At 36.7% G+C, this 19477-nt stretch overlaps 2 protein-coding genes and 1 pseudogene across 2 annotated transcripts; all 3 read right to left on the bottom strand.

The window, feature by feature from the left end:
- Positions 1 to 2796: 2796 nt before the first annotated feature.
- LOC147273731 (putative aldo-keto reductase 1) lies at positions 2797 to 4173 on the bottom strand. Its single transcript, XM_086228265.1, has 4 exons — positions 4114 to 4173; positions 3495 to 3662; positions 3129 to 3335; positions 2797 to 2994 (listed from the first exon to the last, which is right to left on the bottom strand). Exons 1-4 carry the CDS (start codon positions 4171 to 4173, stop codon positions 2797 to 2799), a joined length of 633 nt encoding a protein of 210 aa, XP_086084391.1.
- Positions 4174 to 5719: 1546 nt separating this feature from the next.
- LOC147273730 (cullin-1 pseudogene) lies at positions 5720 to 8279 on the bottom strand (annotated as a pseudogene).
- An 8364-nt stretch (positions 8280 to 16643) lies between these two features.
- Positions 16644 to 18896, bottom strand: LOC147273729 (RING-H2 finger protein ATL22-like). The gene is made up of 2 exons (XM_086227331.1): positions 17894 to 18896; positions 16644 to 17092 (listed from the first exon to the last, which is right to left on the bottom strand). Exons 1-2 carry the CDS (start codon positions 18549 to 18551, stop codon positions 16848 to 16850), a joined length of 903 nt encoding a protein of 300 aa, XP_086083457.1. The 5' UTR covers positions 18552 to 18896; the 3' UTR covers positions 16644 to 16847.
- Between the last annotated feature and the right edge of the window lie 581 nt (positions 18897 to 19477).

The raw sequence follows: 19477 nt of genomic DNA, 5'->3' as shown, positions 1-19477 counted from the left end.
CTCTCTCTCTCTCTCTCTCTCTCTCTCTCATTCCTGCACCTTCTCTGTTCTCTCTCCTCCGCGCGCGGCTGTTGTCGGCGCGTGTGGTGTCGTCCGGCAACGGTTGCCAGCAAGACCACCACCATCAGCTTCGTCTTTCTCTCCTCTTTCTCCCTCTGTCATCACTCACCCCGAATCAAGCCCAAACAGCCCAGATCGCCGCCACTACGATCGGTGGTGCTCGCCGGCGATCTGCCTTTTTCGACGGAGTTGGAATGCCGGACCACCCAAGTCTTCTTCCTCTCGACGTTCTGAGCACGATGGTATGCTCGGATTCTCCATCCGATCAGCCACGGCTGCAGATCGATGCCACAAAGGCCGCGGCTTCTCCGCCGGCGATCTGCCTTTTTCGGCGGAGTTGGAATGCCAAACCACCCAAGCCTTCTTCCTCTCGACGTCCTGAGCACGATGGTGTGCTCGGATTTTCCATCTGATCAGCCACGGCGGCAGATCGAAGCCACAAAGGCCGCGGCTTCTTCGCCGGCGATTTGGCTTTTCCGGCAGCCATTTCCGTCGAGTCAGGTACTAATATTCTTCTCCTCATTGTACTCTTCAATGCTATGTGTTTGGATTGGACCAATTGCTGATGAATCAAAAAACCCCAAATCGAACCTCATTGTGTGTTGTTGTAACTGTGTATAGGGAACTTTAAGCCTACATTTATTGATTAAACAGTTTCAGTTCGTGAAACAGTTTCAGCTCGTGAAACAGTTTCAGCTCATGAAACAGTTTCAGCTCGTGAAACATGAGTTTTAAATGAATTTTGAATGAAATTATGGTTCTGAAATATGATGAATCAAATTTGCAGGTAGAAACAGATCGAGGCAGTGGCGACTGTCGTGTACTCGTCGCGCGTGAGATGATCGGACGACGTTGTATTGTTGGCTACTCCTCTCATCTCAATGCCTTATTGTATTGTTATTGTTTTTTTTTTTTTATAAGGTTGCTGTGTTCTTTTTAGTGAAACGGAATTCAGTAAAGGTGTAACTGTTTTAGTGAAGTGTAATTGTTTTAGTAAATGTGTAATTGTTTTTTAATTAAGGTGTAATTGCATTTTAGTCGAGGTGTAATTGTTTCATCACTTAATTCAGTTTCAGTAAGTGAATTCATAAATGAATTCTTCAATTTAGTGTAACTGAATTTCTGAAATTCAGTTTCAGTGTAATTGAATTCTTGAAATTAAGTTTCAGTGTAACTGAATTTTTGAAATTCAGTTTTAGTGTAATGAAATTCAATTTCAGTGTTTGATTTTAGTTTTAGTGAAATATTGAGTTTTAGCAAAAACATCAATTCCAAAAAAAAAAAAAAAAAAAAACAGTTTCACCAAAATACAGTTACAGTGACGTCAGCATATGTCAGCATGCGTCAGCGCGCGTCAGCATGCGTCAGAAGGGTAATTTAGGATTATAAGTTTTAGGGGGTTTTGAAAGAGTTTCTAGATGGGTGGGGGTTTAGACAAATTTTTTTGGTGAGTAGGGTGTTTAAAATTAGGCACTAATAAGTATAATAGTTTTTTTTTTTCTCCTTCAAGAGTAGGTCTCTTGGTTTAAAGTTTTAAACTTTTTACTTTTTGGTAAAATGTACATGCATGATATGGGTGAGACTTGAGTGTGTTGTGAGAATTTACTTAAACTTAATGTTAGAGTTGGAATCTCCTATCGTGTTTGATATTTTGACATAATTGATGCAAGAAGAATTAAGATTTGATGGAGATTTCTTCTCTCTGCTAACAAGGCACTTGAAAGTGCCTTTAACTTTACGTGTATGATTTAGACAAAAAAAAAAAAAAAAAACTTTTATGAGACGACTTTTTTTTTTTGAGAAAAAAAAGTTGTTGGATATGCTATAAAGAATTCAAACCATTAGATTTGAAGAAGAAAAGTATAATGGTTTGAGAAAGGAAAATGATAAATGCGCTTTAAAACTATTTCTTATATTCCTTAGTGTACTAAAAAAAAAAAAAAGTGCAAATAGTTATTTTTGGAGTGCAAATAACAGCTTCTTTAAGAAAAATGATGAGCCGAGAAGATGAGAAGATCTAGGTCTTATCTTATGGAAAAAGCTGGATAATAATTGATTTTGTTATTTATAAATTATACCTTGCGTTTTGAAGTCTAAAATTCATAAAGCTTCATCTTTTAACATTAACTTTTTTAATACCATAAAATTTTCCTTAATTTTTTTATAGGCTTTTAAAACTCTACATTAAATACACTTGGATTCGGAAGTCGTGCTAGATCATCTATATTGAATACACCTAATCTTTTTTTTTTTTTCTTTCCACTTTTGAGTTTTGAAACAAAGGGTTCATAATTTTATTTTCCCTTTCTAAAATACAGAGGGGCAGATAGGTGAGTTATCTAAAAAAGTCGTCTCTCTCTTGCAGAGCCTCTTTCACTAGAAATGAAATTTCCCCACGCTTTTTTTTGGTGCGTCTATCTAAGGTTCTGATGACAAAAGAAATGGCTATTAAATTTGGTAGCAAATTGGGTTGCTCTTCAGCGCTTAAACCATAAAGTGCAGATTTTATCTAATTCTCAATTTGGTGTAAACCTAAAACCTCAATCTTGGGAGTTGGAAGTAAGGTGAGATGAGAATGAAAATCAAGCATCCAAGAGAGTAGTGAACATCTTAATTCTTAAGAGGAAGAAATAGTAGTGAACACGTTTCCCTTTCTGGGATTCACTCTGGCTCGTGGGCCTCTATGTCCTTCCTTGGGTCGGCATCTTAAATCTGCCAATGTTTGCATGCAGATTCTTAATCTTTGTTGTCCCTGCAGTTGGATATGCAAAGCAGATGAGCAATGTAGTTGCAATATATAACACAACTCCTGATTATGTCTGTATGAGATTTCATGAGATTTGCATGTGCCCTCCTTATCGTGTCCGGGCTGGCTTCAGATAACCCAATATACTTTATCTTTCCTTCTTCCACAAGTTTCTTCAGCTCACCTACCTAAACTCCAAGAAAAACAGAAGTAGATTAATCAATTTTTCGGGCCAGATCACGAATAATATGCAGAGTTTAGTACTCCTAATATTATGCAATTGTGGTGTTTCAGTTGAATGAGGAAGAGAATGATCACATACAGTTTCTTCTATAGGAACCGAAGTGTCCACCCGATGTTGGTAATACAGATCAATGTAATCCACTTCAAGGTGCTTCAAGCTAGCCTCACAGCATGATCGAACATACTCAGGAGTACCTTTGGCTGTAATACCAGGAGGTTCCACTTTTGAAATTATACCAAACTTTGTGGCTAATTGGATTTTTTCTCTTGTCAACTGCTTCAAGGCCTATAGAAAACATAAAATGTTGCAGTTAGCTGCTCGCTAGGTGGTTAGGTGAGCGTGAAATTCCCCGCTCTATGGTTGGTGAGTGATCATTTATGTATATATATATATATTAAGCAATAAAGATATTCTAACGTCTGGACTTAGTGTCAAAGAGCATACCTTCCCAAGAAGAACTTCATTCGAATGAGGTCCATATACATCTGCTGTGTCAAAGAAAGTGATTCCTTTACTGAAGGCATCTTTTATTATTGAGATACCATCCTCATCAGCAACAGGGGAGTTGTAGACCCCAGTCAGGCTCATGCATCCAAACCCCAATTTTGAGACCTGAAAAATTAACTCAAAACTCTCCAAATCATTGGAATTTAATTAAACATCAGTTAATTCAATTATTAACCATTCTTAATTATTTCACTTAAGTGCATTGATGGAAGAAACTATACAAGACTTCTTGGTTCAATATTGTATCCTGTTGTGCACTTGTTGAATACATGCAAACACTTATTCACTCAGCAAAAAGGAGAATAAAATTGCAATCATAAACTAAAAAATATTCTATTTTTCATTAGCAGAAATACAAAGATAAGGATTTTCATTTTTCTTTCATTAAATGAATAGTTTAGGATTTTTTTTTTTCTTTTAAAGACGAAAAATAGTAAATTTTGAGCATACTATGATCAATTATAATGCAGGAGCAAACATATGCAATGACATTATTTAATCTGAAGAACAAATTAAAGACAGAAATTGAAATAACATTAGAAATCTAGACAGATACCTCAAATCCCTGAGTTCCAAGTTTAACTCTTGGAATCAGTATTCCCTTCCCCTCAGCCATATTGTTCCTCTTTTTCTTTGAATAATTCTTTTGATTTCTTCCTTTTAGATCAATCCCAAATGTAATTAAATAGGATTTGAATTCAAAGTCAATGCTGTGTTAGGATTAAACTATTTTTATTTTTGGTCAGAGGATTAAACTATTAAATTGTTTCCCACATCACTGATTCTTTATATATTCTTACACTGACATCACAGATTATGTCACTTTGTCATAATTTCTACACTAACATTCATAGATTATGTTCCCCAGCCAAAAAAAAACATTCATAGATTATGTTGCCATGTCACTGATTCTCACTATGTCGCTGTGCTGTCTATTGCTCCTTCATGTGTCATTCTATCTTTTTTTTTTTGGCCAATATGTGTCATTCTATCTAATTATATGAAAAACTTGTCCTCTATTGGAAAAGATGATCATTTTTTTTCTTTTAACTCTAAAAAAATGAAAAGATTTGAACGTAAATCAGGGCCAACTCTACTCCTGTCCCACATCAAGAAGTTCAAGAAGCTAAATCACACTCTGATCACAAAATTAATAGTATTCTACAAAGTTTGGATTGTTTTCACCGAAGAATTCATCTTTTCTTGAATTATGTAAGTGGGATTTTTCAAGAAATGTGATTTGACCACAAATGGAACTGAAACTGTTGATGTGGTGGCTACTTCGCAAATAAAAACTGAAACATGTGAAACAGAGTTGTTGGAGATGCAATTTTAAAAAATTACATGAAGAGATCTTGAAGCTCCATGCAGAGATCATGCCAACAGAAAAACTAGAGGAATTAAAATTAAAATTGAAGAAACTCAAGAATGGAAGTGAGTTATATATGGTCTACGAAATGTCAGGCTGATCCTAGCTAGAGCTAGGCTATGCTACAAAATCTATGCCTGATGTGTTAAAACTCCCTATCCTAAGACATGATGTGTGTGTGTCTTAGGTGTATTATCATGCATTATGCCTTATGGGCTTAATGGCATTGCTAAAAAAGTCACCAATCAACCTGGATGATTCAATACTTTCAAGTGCATTAATCAACTTCAGAATTATTGTTCATTTCATAACTTGCATTTGTGGTGCCTCATGATTCTAATGTGCAAAAGTGCTTAACACTGACTGTTGGCTTGCTTGAGATCAGCATTGTGACATCTTTCAAATTTAAGAGCATTTCATTTTGCCCATCCTTCTGACAAAATAAAAATGGCTATACATACCACACTGCACATATGAAACCACAAGAATTAGAGATCATTTGTCCAAAAGACAAATTCATTGAATAAGTAAAGCAAACGAAGCATAAGTTGTACCTACAGCTTGATGCATAGATGACATCATTCTGCACCCATGAAATTTAATTAGTAGGGAAAAACAGATAATTGATGAGCCAATTCATAGTTTAAGTTCACAGAAAGTCTCAAATTTATGGCAATTTTAAAGGAGTAGCACATAGTTTAAATTTACAGAAGTTCTAAAATCCAAGGAAACTATAATTATGTTCCTGATAGCTTGCAGCATATCCCAAGTTATGAAGGCTCCAACACTTGAACTATGGAAGATACCTAACCATGTTTAGGTTTCTCTTGTCCATCTCCAGATCTTCTATGCGCTTCTTAATTGCTTTGATGTCAGGCTTGAACATATGTCTCAACTGATCAACACACTCCACAACCAATTGTCGGTGAGCAAGAACTTTCTGACTCTTCATAATCCGCACGATTGCAGCATCAGTAGCATATCGCCTGTCTTTGTCAACATCTTGGATTACGTCCTTCCTTTCATCCACTGTTGGCAGAGGAATCTTAATTCTCTTCATTCTGTCTGCAAACTTGGAGTTGGACTCAAAGTTGTCATTTGGAGAGATAGTCTTCGTATTTGGCTCCTTAATGAGTATCTTGTACTTGGAACATGACAGCGAATGAAGAATTCTAACCAAGTCGTCACCGGTAAGGTTTAACTGAGCTGATATTTCTGAATAGCTCAATCTATCTGCAGTGTTGAAGAGCAGCAGGAGAGCAGCCTGATAGGTTGACACAACCAATTCAATTTCTTTTGGCTCAAACTTGCCAATAATGTTGCAAGTGCCCATTGAGTAAACCCATGTAAGTTTTCTGTTGTTCCTTTCTGTTTCATAGAATTCCTGGAAAACTTGGACACACTTCATCATCTCTGCAGGAAGGTAAAAATCAAATGATTTGTAACTTGGCCAGAAACCAGTTGTGAGAACAGTGACTGACAAATCCATCCCAGGATTTGTTAGAATTAGAGCATCCAACCCAAAACCAATTGGCAATGGATGGAGAGGCCCAAGACTTATAAGCACATATGTTAAGCCTTAGTTTTCCGATGTGGGACATTGCTCCACATTACTCTCAACACGCCCCCGCACGTATGGCGATATTTTTGAGCCTTACACGTGAACAAATTGTATTGGGTGACGTGGGAGCACGTGTGGCCGTTGGGCCTTACACGCGAATAACCAAGCTCTGATACCATGATAGAATTAGAGCATCCAACCCAAAACCAATTGGTAATGGGTGGAGAGGCCCAAGACTTATAAGCACATATGCTAAGCTCTAGATTTCCGATGTGGGACATTGCTCCACATTACTCTCAAAAGGATTTACATTTGGGTTATTGCGAAGATATTCCTCAAAGATGGCCTGGTTGTCCTGAGCCAGTGCCAAATCTGTAAGCATTCCCTCCATCTTTGAGGTAAACTTTCCACCACATTGTTGCTTCAGCTTTGTTAGAATACTTTTTTCATGGTCCTCGTTGGCACTCTGATAAAAAAGTAGCCGACGAGCAAGTTTCTTCCAGTAGAAATCTGCAAAAAGGTTTTTCTCATGGATATATGGAAGCAGCTTGACAACCTTCTCAAGCTCTTCTTCTATGGCCTCATCACTCAACTTCTCACTCCCACCCTTTCTGAGGACATTGTCACAGAATGCAGCAAATAATTCAGCACATGAAGTCCCTGCTATAGCTTTATTGCAAACTACCTCTAAAACATCTTCAATAGCCTTGTGAAAGAGAGAGTGGTTCATGAAGCAATCACTGACACGTGCCATATACTTATGATGCAGCTCAATTATCTTTCTGACAAGTACCTGTTCAGCTCCATTGGAAGTCTGGTTACTTGCAGCATCTTCAGCCTCTTGGACCAAGGTTGTACCTTCCGCAGTCATGTGCTGTTGAAATGCATTAGCAACAGTTTCGAAGCCTCGAGGTATTTTTTGGTAGAGTGTATGCATCCTAGCAAGATCCTCGGCCTTACCATCTCTAAGAAAAGCAAGGAAATGCTCCTTTTCAAGCAATTGATTTGCATAGACCACCAACAACTCGTGTTGTACTTTCTCCAGCAGCTTCTCCTCACTGCTTGAATGCAGGTAATGAGAAGCTCTTTCCTTCTCCCTTCTCAAGCATCCCTCAGCCTTCAACATATAATCTGCACATGAATCCTCCAAAGTCCAACGTGATGCTTTACGAGAATAGTACTCAACGGTATCTCCTAGCATGTGTTTTTCAAAGTCCACTTCATATACATATATTTCTCCCATTCCAATTTCAACAAACATGTTTATTACAGTCTTCAACAGTGCTCTATCAATCTGCTCTCCCTCGCGTTCTTTACGAATTAGACCAAGTGCTGCAACTCTGACATTACCATATACCTCCTGATAAACCAAATTGAGGAAGCATCTATGTCCAATTTCATTTAGGCTAGGAAGTGACATCTGAGGGATGAAGTAGAAATCAAGATAATGAAAGAAGCGTGACATCCACCTAACCATAACTCTATGATTTCCCCATCTCTTGGCAAGCTCCTGCAGCAGAAATTCATCATATATGCTTGTCTCTTAGAGAGGGCAAGACTGTTGAAGTAATGTATTCCTCAAATGTCTCCCCATATTTGTCATAAAGCTGTTGAGCATAATTGTGAGGGGCCTTTTGAGCACACATGTTATAGGTAATTGTGTAAAGCATCATATATTGGTCCGCGTCGAATGGAGACTCCGGCAATCCTTCTAAATTCTCCTCAGCTTATTGAACCCCTTCTCCATTATATAGTCCCATCCTTGATCGAATTCGATAACTCTGCGTTGCATTCTTGTTGATACAAATACTCTAGAGCCTCCAACTATAATGAAAACACACAAGGGATATGTAAGTTTAGAATGGAGCATGGTTTCTTAACAAGTTAACAGCTCTTCTATTTGGACTTGCTATCAGATTTGTTTTTTTTTTTTTTACTTTTGTATAACATAATCTTTGTTTGTTATGGACTAGATAAATTTAACAAAAGAAATTATATATTTAGAGAGAAAGTAGTTATAAGACCAAATTGTATATTTAGGGAGTCAAGTTAGGACAATTGCAAGCTTTCCATAATTTTTTGTACAAAGTGAGCTGGGAAGCATGTGAAAAGCATGTGAAGGGGCATTTACGTTATTTTAGGTTGGTTTAAGTCATTTTAAGGTATATGTCTTTTCTCAAGAAACCTCAAAAGTACCTTGCTTTTTTTTTTTTTAGAGAGTTGAATAGCAGGATACCAACTAAACTGGCTTAAACCTACTTAATGTACGTTTTTTCTTGTGCTCTCCTTGTGCACTATTCGAACAAAAAATTAACGAAAGTTAGTAATTGTCCTAATAATGATAACTTTAATAAATTGCAAGTTTAAAAACTTAAAATATCGGGGACAATATTAAAAACAAGCCCAAATAGCTAGCAGACACTAACAATGCAATTTAGCCTGGATAATTACAAATGATTAATGTAACATTCATGGTCATCACATAGACATGTAGTAAAATGAACATTGATTTTTCTACCAAAAAAAACCAATACATATTGATTGTTTCAAGGGTACCTGGGTCCATCTCTACAGGTTAGTTTTATGTCTTCAAACTCTGTTGAACATAATAGTACTTATGTGAGTAGCTAGGGAGTTTCGAATAACCACATATATATAGTAAGAATTTCTCTGAAGAGCAGTTAACCACACATGGAATAGGCCGGGTTGTCATTCGAACAACAGTGCATGCTGATACTTGTGTTTTATTTTGAGGTTTTTGATTCATTTACTGAGCCATTCAAATGATATACAGTGCAGGTATTCGTGATCTCTAGAGTCAGATTGTCTGTAGTAATACATATACATTTAATAAACCCCAACATATAAATGATTCATCTAACTTTTCCCTATAATAACAATTAAAAAGTCCATACCAATGTCCTATTACACATAACTTGGCCGGGCTACATCGATCATTCAACTTATATATTTTCAAGATAAAAGAAAGTTCAATATTAATTTGTACTCCCCAGAGGAGTGCAAGTATACAAGTGGGGAGTGCAAATAATACTCCCTGAATATATATATTTTTCTAGGAGTCCCTGAATATTTATTTCCTATTACACACTCTAGCTAAAAAGGTATCTAGATTTCTAATTTTAGAAGTTGAGCAAATATTCCTCTTGTTTCTACATTTTGCAAGATAAATGCAATGTATTATGTATATAGCGTGTATTCCAAAAATTAGTTATAAGTTTACTATAACACTTTAGAAAAATGAGAAGTATTGGATATATATAAATATGAGAAGTTCTTAATTAACACCATGTGTCCTAATCTGATTCACCATCTCGATCTACTGCCTATCTAGTCTCCTTTCTAAGCTTTTGATTACCTAAAGCTATATGTCCTAAATAAACCCGATGCAATTTTACTTTTTTTTTGGCTTAATGCTGGTGGTGGTTACAGTGAAGAGGAGTTAAAGAGAAAGAAATGTTAGAAAAAAATGAAACTAGCATATTGTGAACCATTGGATTTAATATGTGAAGCATGTCATTATTTATTTTAAGGCTTAGTTTGCTGGTGATCCAATTTGAAATGGGCAAACAACCATTTTGGTCCCTGTAGCTAGTTTGGTGATTGTTTCAATTTTGTTCCTGTTGTTTCAATTTTTTCAATCAAGTTCTTATAGTTTTGAAATTGTTTTAATCAAGTACAAATTTAGAGTTCCATCATGTTTTAAGATGGTAGAACCGTTAAGGCAGGGGTATAATCGTCCAAGAATAAAAAAATTATTACCGTCTTTTTTTTATTGAAACAATTATATCCTTGCTTTAACGATTATACCATCTAAAAACTTGACGGAATTATGATTTTGGATTTGATTGAAACAATTTTGAAATTACGAAAAGTAGATTGAAAAAATTGAAACAACAAAAACGAAATTGAAACAACCACCAAACTACACTATTTGTTTTTTTTTAAATGAGTGGATTCCACCCGCCAAATCTTATTTTCCCACCAACTTTTTTTAAAAAGTAGGTTATAATTTTACTTGAACACTTAAAAAATAAAGAGAGACCTAGATCGATCTGCCATAGCAGCCATGACCTATTATAATGCTCAATGGATCGAAGAGAGGGATTTCGAATGTTGGTATGGGGTTAGAGATAAATACGATCTCAACCACTAGATCTGCAATCCCCCACCATATTCAAATCAGTTTTTTTCATTTTGATCTTGTCCAGGAAATGTAAAGGATATATATTATTCCTAAAGAATTACAAGGGAGCTAGAAAACTTATTAAAAAGGATAAAAACAAGAGAAAAGATAATTTACCTTTTGCAGGCAATGAAGTCTGATTCAACTTGAACCCAGAAGAAAAATATATTGTTAGACCAGAGATATGATCGATAGAAGGAAGGGGTTTTAGTATCCTGTAAGAATTTGATATGTGAATGCTTTTTGATAAAAACCTGAGATGTCATATATATATATGGTACGTTTTTTATACCATATAAACATGAACTCAAACTCACGAACATCGTTTCCTCCGCCTTGCTGTCTGTGGCTTCCAAGTGTATACACTCTCCCTCAACGTTACTGTTTACATACTCTGTATGTTTCTTAATTTATGTATCCTTGTGTGTTAAACTAGTGCTTACTCTACACTATATGGAAGGTTCATTAGTGGCTAATAGGATTTGTAATGTAATATATATAGTTCCTTCTTAATTTTTCCCATATTTGTATTTTGTATGGTGCATTGATTAGTTTATTCTTTTTTTGGTAATTAAGCATCGGGATTTATCGCCCAAAACCAAAGAGACTAAACAACCGCTCTAAGCTTCTAACCCGATCACTAACCCCTACCAAATCCTCAAACAACACAGCACACGCACAAGAGGGACCAGAAGGAAAAGATACAAGACTAATTACACCGCAAAGATCGGCGCAGCAACTCTTGGCAGCTCTTAATAATAGTGGCAAGAGACAACAACACCAGCTCGACGGCGTACGTTGGCAGAATCCAACTCAACCCACACATCCGTATATCTGTTTTCCTAAGCAAGCTGAAGAGCATATAGACTATAGCCCAAAGCTCAGTGCGCTTGCAATATTTGGCCTACACCCAAGTTGATCGCATAGCCACCAACCCCAGTCCCCGTTGTGGTCACCAAGGACACCACCAGCTGCAATCTGCCCTAGCCTAAACCAAGTAATTTTGACACTCGTTAGTGTCAAACCCAATCCCCGTTAGTGTTGATCAATTTTGACACAAATAATTAAACAAGTGGGGTTATAGTTAACTAGTATTTGATACAAACACAAATACAACCCACTAGCATGAAGAGAGCTTAGGCACTAATGGCAAAGATGGGAAAGGCCAGGGTTTCTTTAGAGATCGACATCAAGCATTCAAGCCTGTTGCTGTCATTGACTGCATCTTCTCTGAGCAAACGGGGTACCAGTGCTAAGTGCTCGGCATCTTCTTTAAATTCTTTTACTGGGCAAATAGTCACTGTTCCACAATAAAAACCATTATTATGATTAAACAATAACAAACACTAACACTAGATTAAATAAATTCAATATGGGAGAACTCACCTCCTCGTTTTCTACACATTTATTCTCTCTTCCAAGTTTCCCACTCTCTCCTTCACTATTAGTGTTCACATACTTAATTTGTATCTTTATATATATATATATATATATATATATATATATCCCTAAGTTAAATGTGTTAAATAAGTTGGGCTAGCATGAGAAGCGCATACATGACATGACTAAAACATGAATGACATGACCCGAGCACAAAATGGGCTGAATCGACACAAACACGATTCAAATAAATGGGTCGGGCTGAATATTTTAGCCTATCAAGCACGGCATGCCCTAGGCCAAGCACGACACGAGCACGAAATGAGACTAAACAAGCGACATGCAATTCAATTACATTTAAGTTTTTTTACCTTAAGAAAAATTCAACCAAAAAATTCAATTTTTTCAAGCAAAGAAATGTGAGATAATGATAGGAGTGGTTTTTTTTTTTTTTGTTGAGAATAGGGGCCCAAAGGGTGGCGCCTAGCAAACAAAACTAGATTACAACTCTAAAAGAACCAACCCGAATGAGGTCATTAAACATAGACAAACACTTCCTTGGCCTAAGCGGCCATAGTCACTCTAAGAAGCTGGACATATATGTTCACTTCCATATAGCTAGTTAGTAGGCTAAGGTCTTGTTTCTTAATGAAATTAATTAGACAAATTACTTCACCAATTAAGAACGGCCATGCACCTCGTTTTCAAAGGTATGCCTCTAAGAGTAACTTTTCACAAAAATTGAGTTATCATTTTTGGTTCTTCTATATACAATCTCTCGTTTTCAAAGTGGTTTTTTAGAAAACTTAAGTACCCTTGTAAGACTTTGGATATGTGAGTGGATTTCAAAACTCACCAACCTTGTCTTCTATGTCTTTATTTTGGCTTTCAAGCATCATATATAATCCCTCACAGGGCTGGCCCAGATAATGGGCTCGAATTAAGGGCGATCGCCTTGGGGTCCGCTTTGGAGAGGACCCACAAATTTAAACCACCTCGCCTGCATCATCATAGTTTACGTACTTTCACCACATTCATCGGCAAGCAGCTCCAAGCAAGAGCCATAACGATCCAGGGGGGCTTATGAAGGAATCTAGGTATCCAACCTAAAACCAATTGACAATAGGAGAAGTAGCCCATGAAGGAATCTAGGCATTCATCCCAAAACCAATTGGCAATGGGAAGAGTAGCCCAAACCCTTATAAGCCACTATGCAATGCCTCATATTTTCAATGTGGGATATTTCTCTCAACACGTCCCGGCCCGCATGTGTGGTGTCATTTAAGCCTAACACATGAACAATTCATATTGGGTGACATGGGAGCACGTGTGGCCGTTGGGACCCAACACGTGGATAGCCTGCTTTGATACCATGAAGGAATCTAGGCATCCATCCCAAAACCAATTGGTGGCAATGAGAGGAGTAGCCCAATCCCTTATAAGTCACTACTGACGACATTGTAGTATTAGAAATCCACTCGGGAACTGTATCCACTACCACCCAAACAAGCCGCAATTAAAGGTTTTTATCTTTAGTGTATATATCTTATGTCTTAATTTTTTATTATTTTTTTCTTTAAATATTTACAACTTCAAATTTTCTTGTTCTTGATTTCCATCCAAATAATAAGTTTCATAAATATATGGGTATATTTTATAGCGTCTCTCTTTAAAGTGGAATTCATCCTTGGTTTTTTTGCATTCCATTCATGAGGATCTCTTCTATTTCATCAATTTTGTCTGGATCCTCCTTTTCTTCCGGAAAAAGGGAAGGGGAAGGATCTTCTTCAGTGGATCCTGCAGACACCTGGCTAAAAAATGTGCTTCTTGTGCCAAATTGATTAGTTTTTTCATTTTATAATAATGACTAACGATAGAAACGACCAACATATATTTTAACAACCCACAACCCAAGGTGCCAAATCTTATATATTTTCCCTCCGGATTTTTTTTTAAAAGTAGGTTTATAATTTTACCCAAACACTTAAAAAAAAAAAAAAAAGGAAAAGAAGAGAGATCTATATTAACATGACAATAGTGCCATTCCTTAATATTTTAATTCAGTCTTTGGCTACAAAGAAGGCCATAGGAAAAGAGGGAATTCAAATGTTGGTCTTAGAGTAGAGATAAATATGATCTCAACTGCTATATCTGCAAGGTCCCCACCATATTCAAATTAATTTTAATTTGTTCATGTTGATCTTGTCCATAAAATGTAAGGGACATTATTCTTAAAGAATTACAACAAAGGAAACTGGTTAAAAAGGAAAAAAATAAAAATAAAAGAAAAGATAACAAACTTTACCTTGAATGCAATGAACTTTGATCCAACTTGATGATCGAGAAAGAAAAATATTATTAGATCGACAAAGATAGGATTGAGGTAAGAGAGTTTTGGCACCCTACAAGAGTTTGATGTGTGAGTGCTTTTTGAGAAAAATTGAGATATCATCTATGGTACGTTCTTTTATACACATAAATAGAATATTTCACCAACCCCGTTTTCCACCTTTAATATGGCTTCCAAGTGTCACCTTCCCCAATATGTTTATTTATGCATCCCTATGTGTTAAATTAGTGCTTCCTTTACTATGGAAGGTTAGACCTGGCAAACGGGTCGTGATTTTCGGGTTCAGTTCAAACACGAAACGACCCGTTAAGAAATAGGTGACAAAAACATGAATATAAACGGGTGAACATGACACGAATATAAACGGGTGAACATGACACGACTCGTCTCACCCGTTAGAAAATAAAACTATTATTTTTTAAGCAAAGTTATAGCAAATTACAACATAAATTACAAAAAATTATAACAAATACTCCATAAATCACATCCCAAAATTCAAGCTTGCGCTGCTCTGGTTCAAGCCCGCACTCTTTTTCTCCAAGTTGGTCACCTCCAGACTTTCGACACGCTCCGATCTAAGCTCCAATGAGAGATCAATGACAAATCAGTGAGAGGCTGAGAGCTTGAGACCTAAGTGATTAACTGAGAGCTTGAGACCTAAGTGATTGACTGAGAGTTTGAGACAAAGGGTTTTTGCCTTCTGGGTTTGTCGAGAGGGAGAGTGAAACTGTGAGAGACATAGAGAGTGAGTGATGGACTGATGATCGGTGAGCCAGAGAGGGTTTGTTGTAAGAAATGAGAGGAGAGAGAGAAACAAATTGAGTCACTCATCAGTCACAAATCAGAGAGCCAAAAAGGATCGTTCGTCGAGAGGAAGAAGATGAGAGAAGGAGAAGGAGAGAAGGAGACGACGAGAGGATCGTTTGTTCGTCTATAATCCTTCTTAGGGGTGGCCAAGAGCATGGGCATGAAGGGTGACCGCCTTGAGCCTCTCTTTAGGGATCTTTAGGGAGGGCCCATAAATGTAATCATGTTACTAGATAATGTCTTTATGAGTTCGGCTACTATGAGAGACTATTCTTATAAGAACGGTTAGATTAATCAAATGACACCTGATTTGTTGTCTTTATGTTAGGTTTTAAGTCTTTCACAAAAAAACCTAGAGTTAAAACCTAACATGCAACCTCTACAAACTCTATTCTACACCCTAAGAGAGTATGTGGTGAACCCATCGACATATGAGGTCAAAACCGAGACGAAGAATAAAATGGGTTTGGGTGAGAGTTTTTTTGTTTTAGATGAGTTATTGGGTAATAAACTAGGTATGAGTGAGGTTTTCAGTTATTAAAAATATGTGTCATTGGATTAATCTCTTATAAAACGTTCAGCTCCTCATATTAGTCATTCTGATTTCTTTATTATATTATAAATACTTTCAAATAACACCTGTTTTGTTGGCTTTATATTAGGTTTTAACTTTTTCACTCAAAATTTCAGAGTTAAAATCTATATATCATGCAGTTTCCACAAACTCCAATATACTCCCTAGGAGGGTGTATGGTGAACCCGTCGACAGATGAGGTCAAAACCAAGATGAGGAATAAAATGGGTTTGGAAGAGGGTTTGTTTTTTTTTTTTTTTTAGATGGGTCATTGGCTAATAAATTGGGTATGGGTGATGTTTAAAGTTAATTAAAATATGTGTCATTGGATTAATCTAAGAGCTCTTATAAAACAGTTCCTCATATTAGCCGTTATGTTTTCTTTTTTATATTATAAATTACTTTCAAAGCAGCTTAATTAAGTGCGTATGTGCATGCTAGGGCTATTGATCAAGTGCTTTATTCTTGCAGTGCCGACCATAGTTTGATTCTGAGCAATTGCATTATTTCCTTGTGGAATGTGTAGGTTCTTACGCCTGTGTTTAACTGTTTACTCTCTCTCTCCTTGTGGACTATGATTCCATGTTAAAGCCTCATGGGCTTTTAACTCACCCTTAAAAACTGGCTTGAAAGGGGAAGATTGCCGAGGCATCTAACAAATTTCACTGCTAGCTAGGAAATTCAGAGCCTCTCTCTCTTTCTCTCTCTGTTTTTTTTTAACTGCCCCTCTCTCATTATTTTCACCAATTTGAATTATGCTATAACCTCTTGCCTTAGTTGATTGTAATAACTCATAACTCAGTATATTGATTGCTTGTCAGATGTTGCCTACTCTAATGGATGAGCACAAGAATAATACTCAGTGTCAGTATTATATCAGCAAAATCACAAGTACATCTTAGGTGTACTAGCACATATATATATGTATATGTATTCCATGTATATATATGGCTTAATGGAATTGCAATTAAAGGTCATTTAACCCTCTTGACAAGGTGGATTGTTAATTGTTTTCAGTGCACCTTCAGCCACAAAGCTCAAAACATCAGTGTTGTGGCATTGTCTGGTGCTTCATGATTCTAATTTCCAAAACTGTTTCACACTGACTGTTGCCCTGCTTGAGGTCAGCATTGTGACAACTTTCAAGCTCAAGGGCTTTATAGTCTCCCAGTAATTTCTCAACCTGAATTTGATCTTGCCCTTCCTTCTGACAATGTAGTTTTTTGGACTGATGCGTGTTTATTCTTACCAGTGCTGCCACCGCGAAAACAAAAATGGCAATACACACCACTGCACACATCAAACTACAGGTATTAGAGACCATATCTCTGTAAAATAAAATCACTAAATAACTAATGCAAACTAAGTAGATGCTTCACCTGTAACTTGATACCAACTTGATACGTCTTCCAATGAAGTGGAGAGAAATATCACTAGACTGATAACTAGTCGGTTTACAATTTAATACTTAATTATATGGCAATTTTAACATTATTTTGTACACATGTATTATATGACATATCAGAAGTTGGTTTTAAAGGTCTCAAGGGGTGCAAAAGTGACTAGAAGGGAAGTTTCCTTGTGTTCTTTGGTTGACTGGCTGGTCAAAGTCCTAGTTTAATTGTTTAATGAACTTGACGGAGGCTTCATATATGTAACATATATTTAAAGTCCAAGTAGGTTGTTAGGATGACCGAAACACAAGGGAATCACATAAGGGTCAAGCAACATGTTATAAGTTGCAGATGGAATATGGTTTCTTGGAATCTTCGATCAGATTTTTCTCCCTAGTTTTATTTATTTATTTTTTTTTGTTATGGACTATTATGTCCCTCACTTAGACTATCCCTCAAAAAGTACCTCATGGTTTCTGACTCAACAAGTTTAGCAATATTCCTCTTGTTTCTACTTTATAAGGATAGATGTACTGTGTATTCCTGAAATTTCCAAACCATTTTGTTGTTGGGAAATTTTACTACTTGTTTTTATTTTATAATATTCAATTCAATTTTGTTCATAAAGGGAGGAAACTGATTAAAAAAGACAAAAGTAAAAGAAAAGAAAGGAAAAGCAGAGGAAGATGGAATTTACCTTTAACATGTGTCATAGTGAAACATTGAGTTTGTTGTTCTGTTTTTGGCAGCAATGAACTCCAGCCTTCTGTTGCTTCAGAATCTTGATGACCAAGTAAGCCCCAAGTTAATCCCAGACCAAAACTATTGTCAGAGAGATAAGGACTATACCGAAAAGGAATAGGAATGGTTTTCACTACCCTGCAAGAATTTGGGACAGCCAAAGAAGCCTCCACAGTGTAAACATGATAGCCAGAGCCACTTAAGCAGGGGATCTCTGTGAAAGAAGGCTCAAGCCTAGCTGAACAATTGAGATATGAGTACTTCTTCACAACATAGTAATATTGAAATGGGGTAAGGGAAAAATTGAGATTGAGAAAGACTTCATGGACACAATTCTTGGGGTCAAGAAGATTGAGTTTTTTGGTGTTGTATGAGATGGATTTCACCACCAAGTCACCATAAGATGGGAAGTGAATTATGGTGGTGTTGTTGCTGCAGTCAAGCTCATAACCGGGTTGACCACAGTGTTGGGGCTGCTGGCCTCTAACTTGGAAAGGAAACTGAATATCGGGAGCCCGAGGATTGCATTTCTTTGTTGCGCAGTTTCCATTTGAGGCCTCTGTATCAAGAAAGATGGAAGTGAAGAAGAGGGTGAAGAAGATGAAGGAATGCATAGCTTGGCAATGAGAAGGACACTGTAAAGGGTTACCCCTACATGTTTTATATATATAGAAACAAAGATAACATCAAACTTTGGAAAAAGTAGCAAGTCTGGACACCCAAGAAGACTCCAAGTGGGGGAGACCCAAAAGACTATGAAGCTTCTGAGTTCTGCCGCCTACAACTAGAAGTTTTTTAATTGGATTGTCAATCTATCTTTCTTTTTCAAAAGAGGTAGAGGGCAAGATTAAAGAATTTCAGGCTGATTATAGAAATGGGTGTCTTGTAAGTTTAAACAAACTTTGTGTCATCTAAGAGTGTCTATTGGGGTTGAATTTTCAGCTTTAGGGAATATATAATGAGAAAATAAGGATCCACCGATGATGAGATCGAGGTTAGTTAGTAGTTGGGTCCAACCAATGAAAAGGCATACAAGAACATATATAATACTTGAATGTGGAACTTTGGCCTGAAATGCAGTAGACTCTTCCTATCAATTTCTCCTTTTTTTTTTGGGCCCGGCTATCATTTTCTCCTTAATTTCGCATACACTGCCATCTGTATGGCTTTTGCTACTTGACTCTTACCTTCCAAATACGCCATTAGGGGGTCCATAATTCTCACAGGTCCTTTTCCTCCTCTTGACCATTAAATTTTGTTGACTTTAATGCCTTCCTAACATTGTTAAACGTACAATGGCCAAAAATAAAATAAAAACATTGTTAAACGTACTCTTAAAAAAAAAAAAAAAGAGATTATGCTGACAGGTATTCAGATGGAAAATTTAACATAATGACCTCTTTGGCCACCTGTATTGCTTTTATGACCTCACTTATCCAATCTTTACTTTTACCCTTTTTCCTTTCACTACACATCCTATACTACTTTTTCATTTTTTAAATTTCTCACTAAACACTTAAAATTCTCAAATAACCTCACC

Source organism: Dryas octopetala, chromosome 9 (assembly GCF_963921425.1).
Source record: "Dryas octopetala chromosome 9, drDryOcto1.1, whole genome shotgun sequence".
Taxonomy (NCBI): Eukaryota; Viridiplantae; Streptophyta; class Magnoliopsida; order Rosales; family Rosaceae; genus Dryas; species Dryas octopetala.
This window is presented reverse-complemented; position numbering and strand designations above follow the sequence as displayed.

What these genes read in the sequence shown, in the direction of transcription:
- LOC147273729 (XM_086227331.1), bottom strand. Translation starts at nt 18,551, where the DNA reads ATGCATTCCTTCATCTTCTTCACCCTCTTCTTCACTTCCATCTTTCTT. An exon ending in CACTATGACACATGTTAAAG is followed by an intron (nt 17,093 to 17,893) that starts GTAAATTCCATC and finishes TGATGTGTGCAG; the next exon opens with TGGTGTGTATTGCCATTTTT.
- LOC147273731 (XM_086228265.1), bottom strand. Translation starts at nt 4,173, where the DNA reads ATGGCTGAGGGGAAGGGAATACTGATTCCAAGAGTTAAACTTGGAACT. An exon ending in TTGGAACTCAGGGATTTGAG is followed by an intron (nt 3,663 to 4,113) that starts GTATCTGTCTAG and finishes TTAATTTTTCAG; the next exon opens with GTCTCAAAATTGGGGTTTGG. An exon ending in CGGTTCCTATAGAAGAAACT is followed by an intron (nt 2,995 to 3,128) that starts GTATGTGATCAT and finishes CTTGGAGTTTAG; the next exon opens with GTAGGTGAGCTGAAGAAACT.